At 43.8% G+C, this 18,734-nt stretch overlaps 1 protein-coding gene across 1 annotated transcript; it reads right to left on the bottom strand.

The window, feature by feature from the left end:
* Nucleotides 1-4,130: 4,130 nt before the first annotated feature.
* Nucleotides 4,131-15,433, bottom strand: Agr2 (anterior gradient 2, protein disulphide isomerase family member). Its single transcript, XM_051153678.1, has 8 exons — nt 15,355-15,433; nt 12,670-12,815; nt 12,356-12,419; nt 12,191-12,243; nt 10,663-10,736; nt 9,458-9,521; nt 6,659-6,742; nt 4,131-4,370 (listed from the first exon to the last, which is right to left on the bottom strand). Exons 2-8 carry the CDS (start codon nt 12,806-12,808, stop codon nt 4,321-4,323), a joined length of 528 nt encoding a protein of 175 aa, XP_051009635.1. The 5' UTR covers nt 12,809-12,815; nt 15,355-15,433; the 3' UTR covers nt 4,131-4,320.
* Between the last annotated feature and the right edge of the window lie 3,301 nt (nt 15,434-18,734).

Here is an 18,734-nt window from a genome sequence, read left to right as displayed (position 1 = left end):
ATAGTTTTGCTTGATGGGAGCTGATAGGAATGTTAAAGACAGACTTTACTAGGCTTCTGGGTAGTGAGGGGGCTTGTGCAAACAGTGTTTGAGGAAATGAGATGGGGGAAGGGCAGGGCTAGTCCTGTTGTTATTTTTCTTCAATTTTTAAAACTAACTTTAAATTTTGTATATATGTGTGTGTTATGTGAATGTTGGTACAGAGCCCATGGAGGCCAGAAGAGGGTGATGGATCCTCTGGAGCTTGATTACAGACAGTTCTGAGCTGCCTGATGTGGATGCTAGAAACTGAAGCTGGTTCTTCGAGAGTAGCAAGTGTTCCTAACCACTGAGCCGTCCTCCCAGTCCCACGGTGCAGTTGTTCTTGGCTGTCCTTTCATGCCTGGGCACAGTAGTCGGTGAGCTGTTTCTTTGAGACAGTTAGAAAGGGGAACGTCAGAATTCCCCACTGTGAGTCCAGCCACTTCACACTGTTCTCCTTAGAAAAACTAGTTTGGAAATTCATTCTCAAATGAGTCCTTGGGGGAGTTGCTGGAGTAAAAATAGTGTGTCAAGGGACAGACTTTGCCATGTGTGGAGGGTGAAACCGCTTTTGCTTTTAGTTTCCCATTCTTTTCGAAGAGGTGAGGTCATAGTTTGGCAAAGGGCCTTCTGCTAAGCTCTCTGATCACAGCTGAAATTGAACGAAGAGAGTTGTGGTACTGCTTAGAACTCCTGGCCTGCCTGCCTGCCATTCTCAGCACTGATAATGAGAAGACCTCAGAAGCTACATAAGCTTACCGAATGCAAGGGGGGGAAAAAGACCCCCAAATCAAAACCATCTTACATGATCATTTGAGCAAGATCAGTTCTGCAGCAGGTGAGATCAGCTTACTCCAGTGTGTTGACTTACAGCTGGCCTATTTTATCAACGGGCTTTTATTTGTTTGTTTTTTGAAGCCTGATCTTTATGTATCCCTGGCTTCCCTGGAACTCACTGTGTAGACCAAGCTGACCTCCAACTCAGAAAGATCTGCTCATTTCTGTTTCCTATGTGCTGGGCTTGAAGGTGTGTGCCTCTCCACAACCAATCAGTTAAAACCAGTTTTCTTTCTGCCTCTCTCAGCTATGGGGTCTAAAATAAAATTGGAAAAAGTATTGTAGCACATATATATTTTTTATTATATATATAAAAAGATATTTATAATTTTTAACCATATAAACACACAATTCCATGGCATTAAGTACATTTGTATTTCTCAGCATCTATCTTAGTTACTTTCTTATTGGTATGAAGAGACACCAGGACTAAGGTAATAAAACAAAGTGTTTAATTGGGGCCTTGCTTACAGTTTCCGAGGGAGAGTCCATATGACCATCATTGTGGACAGCAAGGCACCAGACAGGCCACATGGAAGCAGTAACTGAGAACTCATATCTGATCTAAAAGCCAGAGGAAGAGAGAGGCTTGGCTTGGCCTGGCCTTTGGAAACCTCAAAGCTCACCCAGTGACACCTCCAACAACTCTACACTTCCTAATCCTAAACAGTTTTTTTTTTAAAAGATTTTCTTTACTTAATATGTATACATTGCTCTGCTCACATATACACCTGCAGGCCAGAAGAGGGCATCAGATCCCATTAGAGATGGTTCTGAGCCACCATGTGGTTGCTGGGAATTGAACTCAGGACCTCTGGAAGAACAGTTAGTGCTCTTAATCTCTGAGCCATCTCTCCAGCCCAGTTTTTTTCAACTAGAGACCAAGCATCCCAACACACTACTCTACAGGGCCATTCTCATGCAAGTCCCCACACTGTCCATTCATCTCCAGACCATTTTATCTTCACAAACTAACATGCCACATTCACTAAACAGTAAAAACTCCCCATTTCTCTGCTCGTTCCCCAGCCCCTGTTGAGCAGATTTGCTTTCTCTCCACAAAGATGTTAGGCACCTAGGTGGAATTTTGAGAGTATTTGTCTTTTTTCAGTGGCTTTCCTGTTTCCCTTACGCCATGTGTTCTTGCTCCTTCCACACAACGACACAGGCCAGGGATTTCCTCCTCCTGATCACGGAACAGTGTCCCATTGTATGTACGAGCTGCACGTCGTTTATCCCTTTGTGCACTGATGGACACTTGGGTTGCTTCCATCTTCACCTGTTGTGCGCAGTGCTGTGAGCGTGGGCATAAAGCTACCCGTGCACGGCTTCCGTTCTTTGAGCACATGCAGACATGGGCTGCTAGACTGAGTTACTATTGCATGCTTAGTGTTTTGAGGCCCACTGTCCTGTTTTTTGGTGCCATTTTACATTGCCATGGTTACTGACATTCTTCTTCAGCTTTGAGACATAATACTCTCTGCATTTGGCTCTAATCTTGGGACAATCTGCGCTGTTCTGTCAAAGAAATAATCTGGGAGCTCTAGAAGGGCTGTTACCTGAAATTTAAGCACACATGGGAGATTATGGATGTCAGGGGTTGGATTTGGCAGCAAGAACGGGCACTGCTGATGTTTCGGTGAGTGCAGAGCACGTGCTTGCGCTGTGGAACCTCCAGCTGTCTTAGGTCGTGTGTGCACATGTGTGCACATGCTTCCTACAGCTAGAAACATAAGACAGGAATCCCTCAGCTCTGTTCATATGGCCTCTTCTGGTTTTCCATACTCATTGCTTTTAAAAGAAGTTTAAAAATTTATTTTTATTTTATGTGTATAAATATTTTGCATGTATGTATGTATGTATACCATGTGCATGCTCATTGCCCATGGAGACCAAAATAATGTGGGATCCCTTGGAACTAGAGTTACAGGCAGTTGTGAGCCACCTTGTGGATACTGGGAACTGGGCACATGCATGCCATGGCTCACCCATGAAGGTCAGGGGACAACTTGTAGAGGCTCATTTTTCCCTTCCAGCATGTGGATCCTAGGGATTGAGCTTAGACCCTCAGGCTTAGTGGCAGGTGCTCTTCCCTACTGAGCCACCTTGCCCACCTGTCTGAAGCTCTCTAAGAGGAATGCTTTCCCTTTATCAGCGCATGCAATTTTCCTGCTTCTGAGAGGCTGATGCCCCCATGATATTTTAGCTTAGGCTTCATGTCACCAGGTTACTCACATGTGCTCATTCCCACTTGTCAGAATGACCCCTGTGAGAGGTAGAAAAGCACCCTGGGAAAACAACACTGTCAAGGCATCTGTTCAGAAAATAAACTATCCAGTGAGGTTACCCACCCTGAGGCCATCAGGGCCAGTCGGGGTAGGTAACATGTCCACCTAATGCCTGTGTGAGATTTAATGTGGATAAGCCGAATGGAGTGAAAGCAGGCAAAGTTGCCTCCTTTCTTCTCCAAACAGCAGTGACCTCTCACCTCCATCTCACCCACAGGCCCTTGCTGCTCTTTGCTTTCCTCTCAGTCCATGTGGATGAAGCAATCAATCTAAGCTCACTCTCGACCTTGTTTCTGGCTCCTGAGATTGCATCGGGACAAGGGCAGCTTTTCGTTTCTCTACGGGGTTCACAGAGGTGCATGCTATCTCTAGGTAACTGTTGTAGTGGCGGAGTCTTCTGGAGCCAGCCACCTGATCTGCTAGAGGCTTTCTCTGAGATCAGTAAGTGAGGCAAAAATCGGACCAGCATGAATTACTAAGTAAGTGTGTATGTAGGAGTTTCTAGCTAGCATGAGAGTGGCTGTTTCTACATGAAATCCTTGTGTGCCTGTGCATGCATGTGTTTGTGTGTGTGTCTGCATGCACACTTCCTGTATCACCTTTTACTTTAAAGTATATGGTATTTAATACTTCTACAAGGTAAGCTCATGTCTATGTCAGGAAGACCCTAGGGTATGTCAAGATGACAGGAACAACCTTTATGGTTTCTATCTTCGCTGCTTGAATTAGCTTTGTTTCATGCCCTTCATGAACACTTTGTTCTATTCAGTGTTGGTATTTAGAACCAAAAAGCCTTTTAATCTCTCCTTCCTTCCTTTTTTAATTTGAAAAAAAAAATCCCCATGTTCTTTTAGACAGCATCTCACCATGTAGCTGAAGCTCACCTCCAATTAAGGGCAATGGTCCTGCCTCAGTACAGGGCTGGCAGCCATGGGCTACTACTCCAGGCTGGCCTAATTAGCGTTTCTATGAGAAACCAATAAATACAACACCCTTCAGTTGGAGTACTCACAAGTCTTTATTTTTCTAGAAAATCATGCTTCACTGTTGTAGATAATAATATTGTTTTCCCCCGTATGGGTGTTTACAAAATACATCTGTTGTAACATTTAGCTGTAATGGAATCAGCAAGTCCACAGTGCTTCTTGTCGCCTGATGCAACGCATCGTTGTCTCTACAATTCTGTCTTCAGCAGCTTGAGAGCTTTCTTCATGTTGTCTATCACTGTTGGGTGAAAAGTTAGGACAGGTCACGTTACCTTCAGAAACAACATTGTGGTTCCAATGAGAATGGGGCCCCGTAGGCTCAAATATCCGAATGCTTGGTCCCTAGCGAGTGGAACTGTTTGGAAAGGATTAGGAGATGTGACTTTGTTGGATGTGGGCAGGTGGCTTTGAGGTTTGAAAAGCCCAGCCAAGCCCAGTTTCTCTCCTGCCTCCTGCTTAGGAGGGAGATGTAGCTCTCAGCAATTGCTCCAGCCCCATGCCTGCCTGCCTGCCTGCTGCCAGGCTCCCACCGTGATGCTCATGGCCTCACCCTCTGACACTGTAAGCAAGCCGCTAAGAAACTCTTCTATAATAACTTGCCTTGGCCATGGTGTCTCCTCATAGCCATAGAGAAGTAACTAAGGCAGACACCAATGATGTGTCAGACTCTGACATTTGGGGACTGGAGTCATTGTCTCTCAGAGTGCCCTATAGTCTTCTTTTTTTTTTTTTTTTTTTTTTTAAAGATTTATTTATTATGTAAACAGTATGCCTCAGATCGCATTATAGATGGTTGTGAGCCGCCATGTGGTTGCTGGGAATTGAACTCATGACCTCTGGAAGAGCAGGCAGTGCTCTTAACCGCTGAGCCATCTCTCCAGTTGGCCATCTTATTGTTTCGTTGGCAATCGAGTTCTATGCTCTCAGTGCTCCTTTAGAAGTTCCTTCTCCAGTTTCTTCTTCCCAAAGAACCTGCACAAGCTCTGTCAGCACAGCAAACTATTGTGGCTAGTGTAGAAACATTTAATTTTAGCTTTAAATTAATTAATTAATTAATTGGGACAGAGGCTCACCATGTACTTCTACCTTGCTATGGAGACTAGGATGGCCTTGAACTTGCAGAGATCTCCCTTCGAGGGCTGGGACTAAAGGTGCGCAACACTATACCTGCCTTAGAAGCAAATCTTAAATTGCATTCAGGAGAACACGTCAGATGTGTGCGGCTGCTACAAGTTTATTTGCGGAGGCAGTAGAGCACAAATGAGGCCCGCCAGCCCACCGTGTGCTTTTGTAGACGAATCTCCTCATTCCCGTAAAAATGATTTGTTTCTTAACACTGGGGCAGGCCCAGAGAGGCTGATGCTTTTTTTCTCACAGTACATAGCGATGAAGCTACTGCCCTAGAGCCCAACCTCGTAGATCAGTGTGAGCAGCAGCAGGAGGTGACATGGGGTGCGGCCTGTGGGGGAGGTACTGAGTGAGCGGCTGCTTCTGCACTCCTACAAGTAATATTAAATCTGGAAGGCACAGTGATCTTCCGTGCCCTTAATGAGTTGCATCTTATAAAGACATACCCTGAATCTCACATATGCCCACACCTGGAACACGCTGCTCTTTGTCCTGGAGGCTCTTCCTGGAGACGTTGCTAATGGACCATAGGAGCGCACCTGCTGATTGGGGCCAGGCTTTCGTCTCCAGTGTAATCACTAGTCTAAGTCTGCACTGTCCCACAGAAAGTTCTGTCAGGATGAACATATCTCAACTGTGCATACGGACTAATACGGCTGGCATACGGCTGGCATGACTGCGTAACCAAGGGTGGTCATCTCATTAACACTAATTTCAAATTTAATAGCAGCCCATGGGTAGTGGCTAAGGTTCAGATAGGGAGGCTCTAGGAGACACTGCAAATGACTAGGGCTGGTTCTAGGCCAAATTCCAATTTCTTCCCACAAGAATGAATCAGGCGTGACCGTGTACCCTCCCACCACTTCCCTCATCGGCCTTACATCACTTTCCCTCTGTCTCTGTCCCTTCCCTCTGCCCCTCACATTGGGCATCTGGGAAAGAGAGTAGTTAGCAACTCCTGAGATCACTTGCCTATGTTCTTAAATTTAACCTGAATTTAAGCACAACGAAATGGACTGAATTCTTTTCCTTTTCATTATTTGGGGCGGCGGGGCGAGGCGGGGGGCAGAGGGCACTCAAAACAACCTTTGTGACAACTTCTGCTGCAGGTGTGTGGCAGAAGGGTTTTCCTGCTGCTGTGTGGGCAGGAAGTATGGGGATAGAGTCTGCTGGAGAAGCAGAAGCCTCAACTGAACGATGCGACCTTTATCGATAGGTTTACAAAGTGGGCGTTGGAGTGAAGAATGTGGCTTGCCAATTGGTAAAAAGTCCGGGTCAAACGGATTCTCTGGCAACTCTGGGCAGGTCTTGCCCGTCTCCGTCGAGGCTTCTCCCCCATCACTGTACACATTAGCAACAGGGACCTCAGGAGTCTAAGCCGGAGGCAATACTACTTACACAGAGGTGTGTCGGTAGGTTCGTAAGCATAGAGACGGTTGGAGTACCTTCCCGTGATGTCCGCCCTCACTGTCAGGCTTGGGTCTGCAAAGATAAGGAACCCGGATGAAACACGTTAGCTTCCAGGGAGCCTATAGTGTATGCTGAAGCAGCTGTGTCCAAGTCCTGTCTGGAGCTCCGCCTCTTCTGTTCTGCTACCCTGCCCCCTAGAGTTACCACCTGAGCAGCGGGGGGGGGGGGGGGGGGGGGAGGTTGGGGGGGTGGGTGGGGGGGGGGGGGGGGGAGGTGTAGGGGGTATAGGGAGGGGCGCCGGGGGGAGGGATTCAGCAACCGCATGAGTATGTTTTGGAAAAGATTTCAAATCCTGGTGTCCTATCTAAAATGCTCTGAAAATAGGACTGCATATTTTGTGGGGCCTTCTTGTTGTTGTTTATTTGTTTTTTGTTTTGTTCAAACATTAGTTTCCTTACCACAGAATTATCATGAGATCTTAAGTGATTATGTTGCCCTTGGCAGACATCTCTGAGAATAGCCTCGGTGATTTGACACACCCAATGCTGGTGTTTGGTTATGTTTTACTTTGTTGAGGTGTTTGAAAAGCAAGAGATGGAATAAAGCATGTGAGTTGAGGGGGCATGTGAGTTGAGGGGGCATGTGAGTTGGGGGGCATGTGAGTTGAGGGGGCATGTGAGTTGAGGGGGCATGTGAGTTGGGGGAGCATGTGAGTTGGGAGGCATGTGAGTTGGGAGGGCATGGGAGTTGGGGTCAGCGAAAGGCTAGCCTAGGTCAGGCTGACTGTCTTTTGCGTTCTTCTTTTTTATTCTTTATTTTCATTATCATTTTTGTTTGCTTCTTTGTTTTGGATAGAGTCTCACTCTGCAGCCCAGGCCAGCAGGAAACTGTATACATTATGCTGCCTCAGCCCGCTGAGTAGTGGGAATTTACATCTGCCAAGTGAGCTAAACCTCTCACCCCCCCCCCCCTCTTCTTTTAACAAAATAGTACAAGACCCTAAGCGCAGCAGGGTCAGATAACTACACACACAAGATGCCTTCCACTTTAAAAAATATTTTATGGTTAATCAATCAGCTGCACTTTAAAAATAGACATTTACAAAAATTCCCTTTAGACTTTCTGTAAATATTCCTATAGGTTTAAATCCATCTATCAAGCTGGTCATGGTGGGGAATGCAGTAATCTTAATACTTGGAGCCTGGAGGGAGGAGAATCAGGGGTTCAATGTCCTTCTTGGTCACATAGAGAGTTTGAGACTAGCCTGGGCTACATGAAACCTTGTCTCAAAAAGCAAAACAAACACCAACCCCCCCCCCACGACTAAATCTATTCTATCTTATTTTTATTTAAGTTGAAGTTCTGTAATTAATGAGAAAAAAAGGGGTACTTCAAAGGAGTGGTACAGCCAGAAGAACAGTAAGGGGGTATAGAGAGAGGTATTGAAGGGAGTGACAGAAGGCTGGGGTGGAGCTTGATGATAGAGCGCTTGCCAAGCATGCACAAGATGCTGAGCTGGATTCGCACAGCTGAGAGGGAAGAGTGGTGGAAGGGGCCTGACATGGATGTGCTGAAAAGGGGAAGATGACGTGAGAACTAGCTGGGTGTTTGCAGTCTGTCACATCCTGGAAGGGACTGTCTTTGTCACTTTAGAATGTTGGACCAGGATTAACAGACATGGATTAGCAGACACAGACATTCATTTGTTCAACCAAGACTTAGTAATGATGCCTCCACAGGAGCGAATGCAAATGCACAGTCTGACTTTCCTATTAAATGAACTCAAGGCCTTTACACACCTACTGGCCTACTCAGACTCGCTGGAGGTGTTTAAAAACCGTGGCTTCCTGTATCCCAGGCCCAGAGAGTTTAACGTCACTGGTTTGAGGTGCAGCCAGGTCAGATGGGTTTTTAGTCCTTCAAGGCTTCTAGCACTCAGCCAGCATGAAGGAGCATCGAGCTCCACAAGTTAGTGCCTCAGGACTTGCTTGTACTAAGGCAGAAGGCAATGAATGTGATGGATATGCTCAGAAATGTCCAAGACTCTTTAAGAAAAGTCCTATACAAGGTACAGCTAGATGACTTCCAGATTGCCTGCAGTGCTCAGATTCCTTTACAAATGAATGCTCTAGTTCAGGCCTTCTCATTCTCCCCCCTCCCCCCCACACCACTTGTTTCTTTCTGCCTTGTTTTTGTTTTTTGTTTTTTTGTTTGTGTTTTTCCTTTCAATGCAAACTTTGATAAGTTACCCATGTTGTCCACTTGATGGGCTTTGCTAGGCAGTGGGCTTAAATACAATGTGAGTGATGAGTTAAAGCCAAATTCTATATAGCTATTAGGCTACTCCATAGACACCTATTGAGAACCTATTGAAGGCTCACACTGAGCCTGTTATGGTGGGCAGAAACACAGGTAGCTTTGCCAAGTTAATATGTTATTCCCCATTGGGGCAAAGTAAAAGCTGAGTGACTGACAGGCAGTGAGGAGACCTGGGCATTCCCTCTGCAGATGTGCTTGGAGCACAAGATGGGAGTTAAAATGAGTAGAGGAGGAAAGAAGTCACTTGTGGAAACAGTAGTCCACATGTTCTGGTGAAAGTACATTATGACACTTAGTTAACATGAAGTCCCACCCAGAAAGTCATGATCCTTGCTAGAGGTTGGTGACCTTGGTCATAGTGAAGTGGCTGGATGAGGACATAGATGGGGATGTGTGATGGGTGGAGCCAGGAAGTGACTGCAATTGCATCATTTTTAGTGTGTCTATGTCACTGGGACTTTCACTTACCCACAAATAGAATTCGGGGCACATACTGGCCATCAGGAGAAAGGTGCTTGTCAGTTGTTTCATACTGAGATTTGAAAACAAAACAAAAGAAAACAAAGACAGCTGTTAGTTTGTTTATTCTTTAGGTATTTGCAAACCTGCCCAAACAAAAATGTATCTACTAAATCTTCCTAGAAGTAGAAAGGGCACCACGAGAGGAAAAACACAGTTATTAAAAGAAGGTTAGGGAGGGTGTTGAAAAGGGGTTGTAGAATATATAAAGAGAAGGAGGGCTTTAGGGGTGAGCAAAGAGATGAGTGGGGGAGGGACAGCAAAAACAAAGAGAATGTGAAAATGCCACAGTGGAATCCATTACTTTGCGTACTAATTAAAAAACACACTAACGTGAAAAGAGACTGCGCCTATGACTGTACCATGGGCCTAAAGCACTGCCAGGGAACCTCTTCTTCAAAGAGTTCACAACACAGATGAGGGGACAAGCATCACAGAGCAGAAAGAGCAGCCTGTGACACGGGGCATGAGGCGAGGAGATGATGGATGTGGTACTCAAAGAACAGAACAACCCAAGGAGGAAGAATTTGAGAAGCTGTGATTGGATGAGGTAGGAGGCCATTTGTTAGAGAGTAGAAAGAAAGTGCTCAGGCAGGTGCCTTGGTGATGAGGTCCTGAGACAGGGGGTATGACGCTAAAGTCCAAGACACATGGGTAGATCTGGACAGCCCGAGCTCTCTCTCCCAGGAAGAGAAGTGATGACAAGGATTAGTGAGCTAGGACTGTAGGGAGATGGGCAAAGGCAGTGATTCTCAACACACACACACACACACACACACACACACACACACACACACACACACACCCAGTTACTTTAGCAGCACAGAGATCTTGACCATTGAAGAGTATTTTTCAGATAAGATTATTAATCACTACTACATTAAAACCTAAGTGTATCACATAAATTACTGATAAAGGGTTGAGGATGTAGCTCAGTGGTAGACTATGCCCTGGCACCAGCCAGGTCTTGGGCTCAATACCAGCCATGCAAAGTTTTCAGAAAAAGGTTATTAATAAAGGAAAATATTTTTGGTTTCTCATCCTATGATGGGACTTGAAAGAGATTCTTGTTAATGCGGTATGATTTCGATGCATAGAAAAAGTGAATCAGACATGGAACCAGGAGATGTGGGTGACAATGAGGGGAAACTTACAACCAGGTTGAGAAGAATAAACTGCTCTGCCAATCTCTGGATCTCTTTGTTTTCAGCAAACACTTTCTTTAAAGCTGTAATATAAGAAAAGAAATTATTGAACATTTATCTCAGCTTTAGACAAACTCTTATTTTCTATTGTCTTCTAAGTTGAATACAAGACCTATTTTGCCCCTTCAGCAAATGATTTGTTATGTTTTCTCTATACTATTGACTGTCTTTGCTCTTTTCATTTGGTACCTAGTTTATTTGTTCACTTACCCCATTACTACTATTGTTATCACTATTAATTATTATTTTTGTTTTTCAAGAAAGGGTTTCTATGTGTAGCTTTGGATGTCCTGGACTCGCTTTGTAGACCAGGCTAGCCTTGACCTCATAGAGATCTGCCTGCCTCTCCCTCCCTGAGTGCTGGGATTACAGGTGTGTCTGTACCTCTGTGCCTGGCTCCCCTTTATTATTTTAAAATCATATTTACTGAATAATTTGTGGCAGATATGAGTTTATACTCTAGGGGAAATACCATGAATAGAAAGCTTGTGCAGCTTCCACAGAGTTCAGATGCTTACGTAGAAATCACAGCTTAAAGAAGTGCATGCTACATATGTAATAATTCCATGTGTAGGTGCATACATGGGGGAAAGTGAGGCAAAGGCTTGAAGAACTATTAGTTTGCCATGTCAGATCTCTTTTAAGAGGTGATACTGAGGTCAGAGGGTGGGTCACTTGGTGGGGGCAGATTGCTAAGACTATTGGAGACAGGTCACTGCAGGCAGAGGGGGATGTAAGAGAGTAACAGCCTTGGCTAATAAGGATGAGCAGCACAGAAGCAGGCTGGATAGAGTGAGAAGTGATCCTGACAGGAAAGGAAAACCATGGGCTGGACCTGAGCGGGCCTGTTCAGGTCCAGCCTTGAAGGCTATCGCCAGGAATTGGGGTTTAATTTGCTCGTGATGAGAAGCCATTAGGGCACACGAGTGACAGGGTCTAATTTGTGTTGAACATCCTCAGCCTGGCTTCTGTGTAGAGGACTGACTTGTGTGACCATGGGTGAGGACTGTGGCATTGTGGTCAAGGTGTAATGTTGGCTTGAACTGAGGTGGTAGGAGGTGGTTGGATTTGGGCAAGACAGGCTACCTACTGCACAGAGACCATTGGAAAATGAAAGTATAGAGCACCTCGTGCTAGAATTATTAAGTTAAAACAGTGATGGGTTCATTACGCCAAATGTTGGGGAGCTTGTACAACCATGCAGGAGGTATGTTTGTGAAACTGGAGCTGGCTGGAAGATACATTTTAATGGTAAACCCAATTGTATTTGTTAATGTGCTAGGTGAAAAAAGATAAACCCCAAATTTTCTTACTCAAAATATGTTAATTAAAAACATGGAAATACTCATTTCGTTTTAAATGTTTTAAAATATTCTTTCTTGTTCAACAGTGCTAGGTTCTAGGAATGTAAAGATCAGTGATCCAAACCCTAACCTGACATAAAAACCTATAAAAGCAATTTTGAAGAATAAATTACCTTGACTGTGTGGGCATTCGTCCAAGTGATGAATGATCATCAAGGGCTTATTGCTGTGAGAGAGACAAGATTAGACATTTAATAGGGTGCCAGGAATATCTGATAGTCACCACTAGATGGCGCGCATGAGAGACTTGACGGAGCTCCAAGTAACCCTCGCCCTACCTCGTCTTGGATTTGTATAAGGCTTCTTCGTATGTTTGAGTCCAGATGAGCTGATCCCCCCAACCTAGAACAAGAGGAGTTGGTGTATTTAAATCCATCACAGTTTTAGGCTCAAACCTACTGAACAGTATGGCAAAGATCTGGATAATATGTAATTATGAAAGAACAAAAGCCTCCAGAGGAGAACTGATTATAAACTGCTAAATGTAGAAAAAAATCCCCAAATATCTTCAGCATATAGGCCTGGTACCAAGAGTCAGTGAGTCTTTATGAATTAACCTGCAGATGGGAGCCAACAAAAAGTTGATTTCTACCTCTGGACAGGGTCTGGGGCAGTTTGGGCCGAGAGTCCTTTGGGTCTTTTTTGGCTCCAGATTTGACTGTAGTATCCTTGGCCAGAGTGCAGGAGACGGCCACAAGAAGTAGCAACGCGGACACTGAAACTCTCTCCATGGCAACTCTACACAGGAAGTAAACAGAAGGGAGTTAGAGTCTATAGAGTGTATCGCAGCAGTGGAAAGCAGTGGGGACCAGGTGGCACTGAGGTCAGACACCAGGCAGGAGTGGAAAGCCACAACTGGAGGGCACAGAGTTCCCTAGGAATACTTATTGGGGGTATCTATCCATTTATTGCCTATTTACCTTTGCCATGTACTGCTTTACCTGTCTGTGGATATATAACATTAGCTACATCGTATCTTGCAGTAGAACAGATTTACTTTAGGGAAATGCATAGCTAGTTAGATGTATGTACTCTTTGGTAAAGGAAATGCACATTTAAACATTATACTAAAAAAGCATAGTACTGGAGTGTAATTTTGTAGGTACCTCTTCTTCCCCCTCTTCCATGTCTCACTAGGTAGATGAAGACTCTAAAGTTCAGAGTGGTGAAAAGAATGTGAGGATAGGCTCGGAGCAAAGAGTTCGGAATCTTGCCATTTTACAGTGCTCCCTCCCATCTCTCCTCCCTCAAACAGTCACCCTAAGCATACATGTCTTCACCCTCTGGCTGAAATAGACACATTTCCATGGAAGAATAAATATGAATAACATGGTCATATCCTTATTTCATCCACAGCATGCTAGCTTTTCCACTTCACTGGAGACTCATTCTCCCTAGTGGAGCAGCATCTCAAATGGTGAACTAAGACACATCGAATGAACATTCTTTGGCTTCTGTCTGGGTCTGTATAGGCAGGGGAGGGCATACACGTCAGTGCGCAGATACGGAGAATGAAACCCAGGGTGCTTCTTTGTTAAATTCCATTTTTTTTTTCCTCCATCTGTTATTTCAAAGTTAAGCTGCAGCAAATGAACATGAATAGGGCTATAAATGACAAGACATTGCGTGAGTGGGAAAGGAAGGCCAAGTAGGCTGTGCTTCATGTTGTTAAAGGTACCTATGGGCTGTACCACAGGCTGCTGCAGACTGAGAATCTGGTAAAGCCAAATGCCCAGGAAGCGACGTAGAACTATAGTGTCCGTCTCTAGTGTTGGTAGAGGTCTTAAGTGACATCAAACACACTCTACAAAGGAAGCGGGGTACGTTGTCATGGTTTAGTGTTTGGAAGAAGCTCACAGTCTGTGAGTTTGAATGGGATCCTTTGCTAGAGCAGATGGTTAAAAATTCGTCACTTAGGTACCAATCCCAAGTGATGCCTTAAATTAAACTGGCCAGTTGTTATCCAAGTCTTAGTAATATAGAAACACAGTGACTCAGAAAAGATATAAACTAAAGCAGTGATATAATGTTATAATTTTCTACACTCATAAGGATGCAGGAACGTTAATAATGAATTTTATCTTCCAGAATTTTTGTAGTAACAACGAAAGTATACTATAATCTAGTGATATTTAGCAGCCCTCTTGGTGTTATGACTTCTGTTCAATATTTAAAAATGGATGAAGGACTTCATGTGAGAATTATTATTATATTTCTGGAATACAAGCTGGTTCAGAAGTGCAGATTAACTTCCTTGACCTTATCAACAAATATTTGACTATATATTATTGATAACAGCACTTCTAGTCACTGAAAATACAAAAGTCAATTGGTGGCAAAATGCTGTATTTATTCCATTGTCAATTGTTGCTGTACAGATGGCTCTTAGGACTTCTTGCAACAGCTCTGCAGATTGCAGGCTGGAACTATTGATATGTCCTGTGCATTTTATGACAGGATGCTTCAAGGAAGGCTAATAAAACACTGCTGAACAAACATCCCGCTCTGAGATCATGACTTTCTGAGATCCGCTCTACTGAGTTTTCATGATGTAAACAGTCTTTCTGCACAAATTCTACTCTACAAATATCTTGCGTGAGCCCCTCAAAACCCAAAGTGCCCATTGTCTGAAGACATTATTGGGAGACTTTAATAACTTGCAGACCCTTCCCACCCTTGGCTTATTGGCCTCCTGAAACTGGTGCATTTTACTGTCACTCTATCTCCATCTTGTCTTTAACCATGAATGTCCTTGCTGAAGGGTTTCTGTGACTCTGTTACTGCTGCAGCAGAAAGCGCCCAGCTCTCCCCTCTGCCAGTCTTAAAAACTGCAGAAGCCTTAAGAACACTGTTTCCGGATTTGCAATAATACCAGGAGGCAAGCTGAGCTGAGCTTTTTCGGTGGGGGAGCCTGTGGGCTTCTGCCTTACCTAGTGGAAGAGGACCAATGAATGACACAGGATTCCCCCAAGCCCTAACACAGGTTTGAAAACTCTCGAGTTCACCCACCCACTCACAAACCTCCAGTTTCCTGAGGAGGCCAAGTGTCACTCTGAACCTAGGCAAGCAATGCGATTCTCCACTACTTTTAACTGAAGAAAGGCCCAGCAAGCCGCCACTGGGATTGGGTGGTAACTCTTTCTAGATCCTGCTTCCTTTCCTGGGAACCTTGTGCTCATATTGTCGGTTGACTGCTTGCTTGCAACTGTGCGGAGCAATCAGAGGCCAAAGCTTACCCCTGCAAGCACAATGCCAAAGCGATTATCAATTGCCTTACCTGGGCTCCCCACCCTCCTGCTTCGTGTGAGCTGCCCGGGTTGCCGTCCAAGTTCCTGAGTGTGCCAGCACAGCTCTGAGCCTCTATTTATGGGCAGAGCACACCCCAATCCCACCCACTAATCCTGTGTCCACATGCTGCTAACTCAGAAGCAAACTTTACTTCTTCCAACCAATTGTCTTTTCTGAGATAAAAAGTTTCTTGTTTTTTAACAAGCAATCATTGCAAAAGTTGTTGTTTTTGTTTTTGTTTGAAAACCCACGTTTTTAACTGTTGGTGAAGGTTTTACTGGGCAATGTGCCAAATCCAGGTAAGCTTTAAATGAAGACATTTGATTTGTCCCAAGGCTGATTTGTCTGTATGTGATTGGATGGAAGTTGTGGTTTATAGATATTCATTTCCTTCTTCCTGGCAAGACTGCTTTTATTCAGCTTAAAAAAAAAAAAAAAAAAGATGATTCATAATTCTAACCCTTCTTATACAGCTGGCCGTGTTCTATTCATACACTATGTTCACAATATACTTCTCTCTCTCTCTCTCTCTCTCTCTCTCTCTCTCTCTCTCTCTCTCTCTCTCTCTCTCTCTCTCTCTCTAAGTGCTTTACTTGCATGCGTAAAAACCACAAATCATCACCCATGGACTGTTTCAAACTTGGAGAGGTTATTGAAGAAAGGAAGGAATGGCTAGTATTATGAGCTAATAATAATTGCTCTGCTGATGAATGTATGTGTATGGACATGTGCAAGTGTGTGTTTACATCTGTGTTCATGTGTGTGTGTGTGTGTGTGTGTGTGTATGTGTGCACATGTGTGCACACACATGGAGCAAGTTCCCTCCAACAAGTTTAAAGACACTCCAGAGGTATTTTCTTATTTTAGTGTAAACTTTCCTGTTAGTCAGATGAACAGGAAACCACTTACCTCATTTTTGTATACACATATCTATAATCCACCCCCTCAACTATCTAATTACTGAGAATTTTAAAACGGAAACTCAAGTGTTCTCTTAAAAAAACTCAGTTCTGTGGCTTTATCACAAAGCCGTATACAATTCTTAGAAACCTCAGGACAGGAATTTTCAACAGGAAAGAGCCAGTGGGATAAAAGGTCTAGAAAGTAATGTTTAGAATGAATCGGCTGGTTGGGGACTTAGCTCAGTGGTAGAGTGCTTGCCTAGCAAGTGCTAGGCCCTGGATTCGGTCCTCAGCTCTGAAAAACTAAAATAAAATGAATTAGCTTTACCATATCTAAATGCATTTTTATGTATACACTTCTTTCAACAGAAGCTTAGATTCTGTGGTCTGGTGAATCTCAAAATAATTGCATTTGCTTCTGCTTCTAAAAGAGTATACGGAGACTTTTAAAAATAATTTCTTTAATTTTATTTTATATTCATTGGTGTGAGGGAGTTAAATGCCCTGGAATTGGAGTTACAGACAGTTGTAGCTGCCATGTGGGTGCTGAGAATTGAACCTGGGTCCTCTGGAAAAGCAGCCTGTGTTCTAAACTGCTAATCCATCCCTACCGCCCCAGAGACTGTTTTAAAAAAGGAGTTTGAACAAAATTAATTATTTGTCCTAGAGCCTTAAGACTAGAATTGCTCTCACATAGGCTATTACTATTCTATTCTGCCCTTAGTTCAATTCAAACCCTCATTTGACAGATTTTTTTTTTTTTTTTTTACAATGTAGACACCAAAGAAACAAAAAATAAAATGGCTTTTTGAAGGCACTCCAATTAGTTGAGGGCAGAACTTGGCGCAAAGCCAGGGCTCTTCTATTCCATTATCTTGGACCTTGGAAAATGGGTGGGATGGAGGTCAAGATTTCAGTCAGCATCCTGTTTCCACTCACTGGATGATGACATCAGAGATGGCACAGAACACCTCTGAAGCTTCAGCTTCCATATCTGTAATGGGGTGATATACAACCACTGAGAGCGATGTACACAACTCTTGTGAGCGTAGCATGAACTGAGGAGGGGAAGAGCATCGGTATCAGAGATCTCAGGATTGTTTCTGCAGGAACAGCACAGTCCCGGGAGGCGGGAGCATCAGCAAGATTTCCCTTCTCCTGCTTCTGGAGGCTCCATGCCCAGCATCAATGCATCAGGAGGGTTGAACATCTCTGAGCCTTCCGACGTTGGTCTGTGGATGAAGGAAGTCCTCGTGTGCCTGTACCTGCCTTTCCCTCTGTACCCAGTCTCTGACCGAATTTTCTTTCCTATGAGAATAACAGTCGGATCAGATTAGAAGCCAGTCTAATGATCTATTTCACTTCAATTACCTTTGCTCTATTTACTTACTGTGGTGGTTAGGGTCAAATCCAGAGTCTTGCGTGCACTTATCAAGTGTTCCACTGAAGAACTGTACCACAGACCTTAGCTTAATTACTCTTTAAGTCCCTCTCTTGATCCAATATTGATGGTGTCACAAGAAGCCTGGGACCTCGAACCAGACCAACGGTTCATTGCAATGAACCTTTGCAAGAGAAGAAATGTTGACAAAAGGCATACCGTGGGACGCACGGTAACACACTACAGCTTCCACAACGAGATGTTTTCTATGCTTTGTTTTGTTTTGTTTATTTTTTGTTTACTTGTGTGTATTTTACTTTAGAGGGAGGTTGCAAGGGTAGATACGAAGGGATAGAGAGGTTAAGTGGGATTGGGGTCCACGATGTGAAACTCACAAAGAATCAATAAAAGGTAAAAAAAAAAAAAAAAAAAAAGACCCTCTCTCTATCTACAGTCACATTCTGAGGTACTGAGGATTTCAGCACATGGATTCTTTTGAGACACATCTCAGCCATATCTCTTGATAATTAAAAACATCTCAGATTTTCTATAGTTAATTATAATGATATAACAGCTATCTTGGACTATTCCTATGTCTAATCTCATGCTGGTAAAGATCAGATATTTGCCAAGGTGGTTATGGTACATGAAGTAATTATTAGAACATCCCGCGCATGCTAGAGTGTCTGTGGCATCCTTGGTGCATCAATCCTGAAGTGAAGTAAATGTCTCAGTAGCTTTGAGATGGGTGGGTGAGGGTGGTTCTTTTATGCTGCTAAGGCTTTGTCGTGTGGCTATTCTTTGTGATCTCTTCACGTTGTATATGGTATATGGTTTTGACAACACCTGAATGGGGGTTCTATGAGCAGGATTTGATAATTCCAAATAAATATTGAACTAATAGAACTAAGCTTGGTACCAGTGATCCTTAGAGCTGTCATAATAAAAATGCTCATGCTTGAACTGTCGGTGCCATCAGTTCTAAATAGGTTATTCCCTATATTGGATACAATCTGAAGACAACAATAACTAGCAGTTACTGAGTGTCCAGCATCTTGGTCCATTTATTATTTATTGTATGTGTGT

Source organism: Acomys russatus, chromosome 1, assembly GCF_903995435.1.
Source record: "Acomys russatus chromosome 1, mAcoRus1.1, whole genome shotgun sequence".
Lineage (NCBI taxonomy): Eukaryota > Metazoa > Chordata > Mammalia > Rodentia > Muridae > Acomys > Acomys russatus.
This window is presented reverse-complemented; position numbering and strand designations above follow the sequence as displayed.

Excerpts from the sequence above, each read along its gene's own strand:
- Agr2 (XM_051153678.1), bottom strand. The coding sequence starts at position 12,808 with ATGGAGAGAGTTTCAGTGTCCGCGTTGCTACTTCTTGTGGCCGTCTCC. Across the intron at positions 9,522-10,662 it reads TTATTCTTCTCAACCTGGTT|TATGAAACAACTGACAAGCA; the intron begins GTAAGTTTCCCC and ends TTCAAATCTCAG. Across the intron at positions 6,743-9,457 it reads GCCCCGAATTCTATTTGTGG|ACCCAAGCCTGACAGTGAGG; the intron begins GTAAGTGAAAGT and ends TTATCTTTGCAG.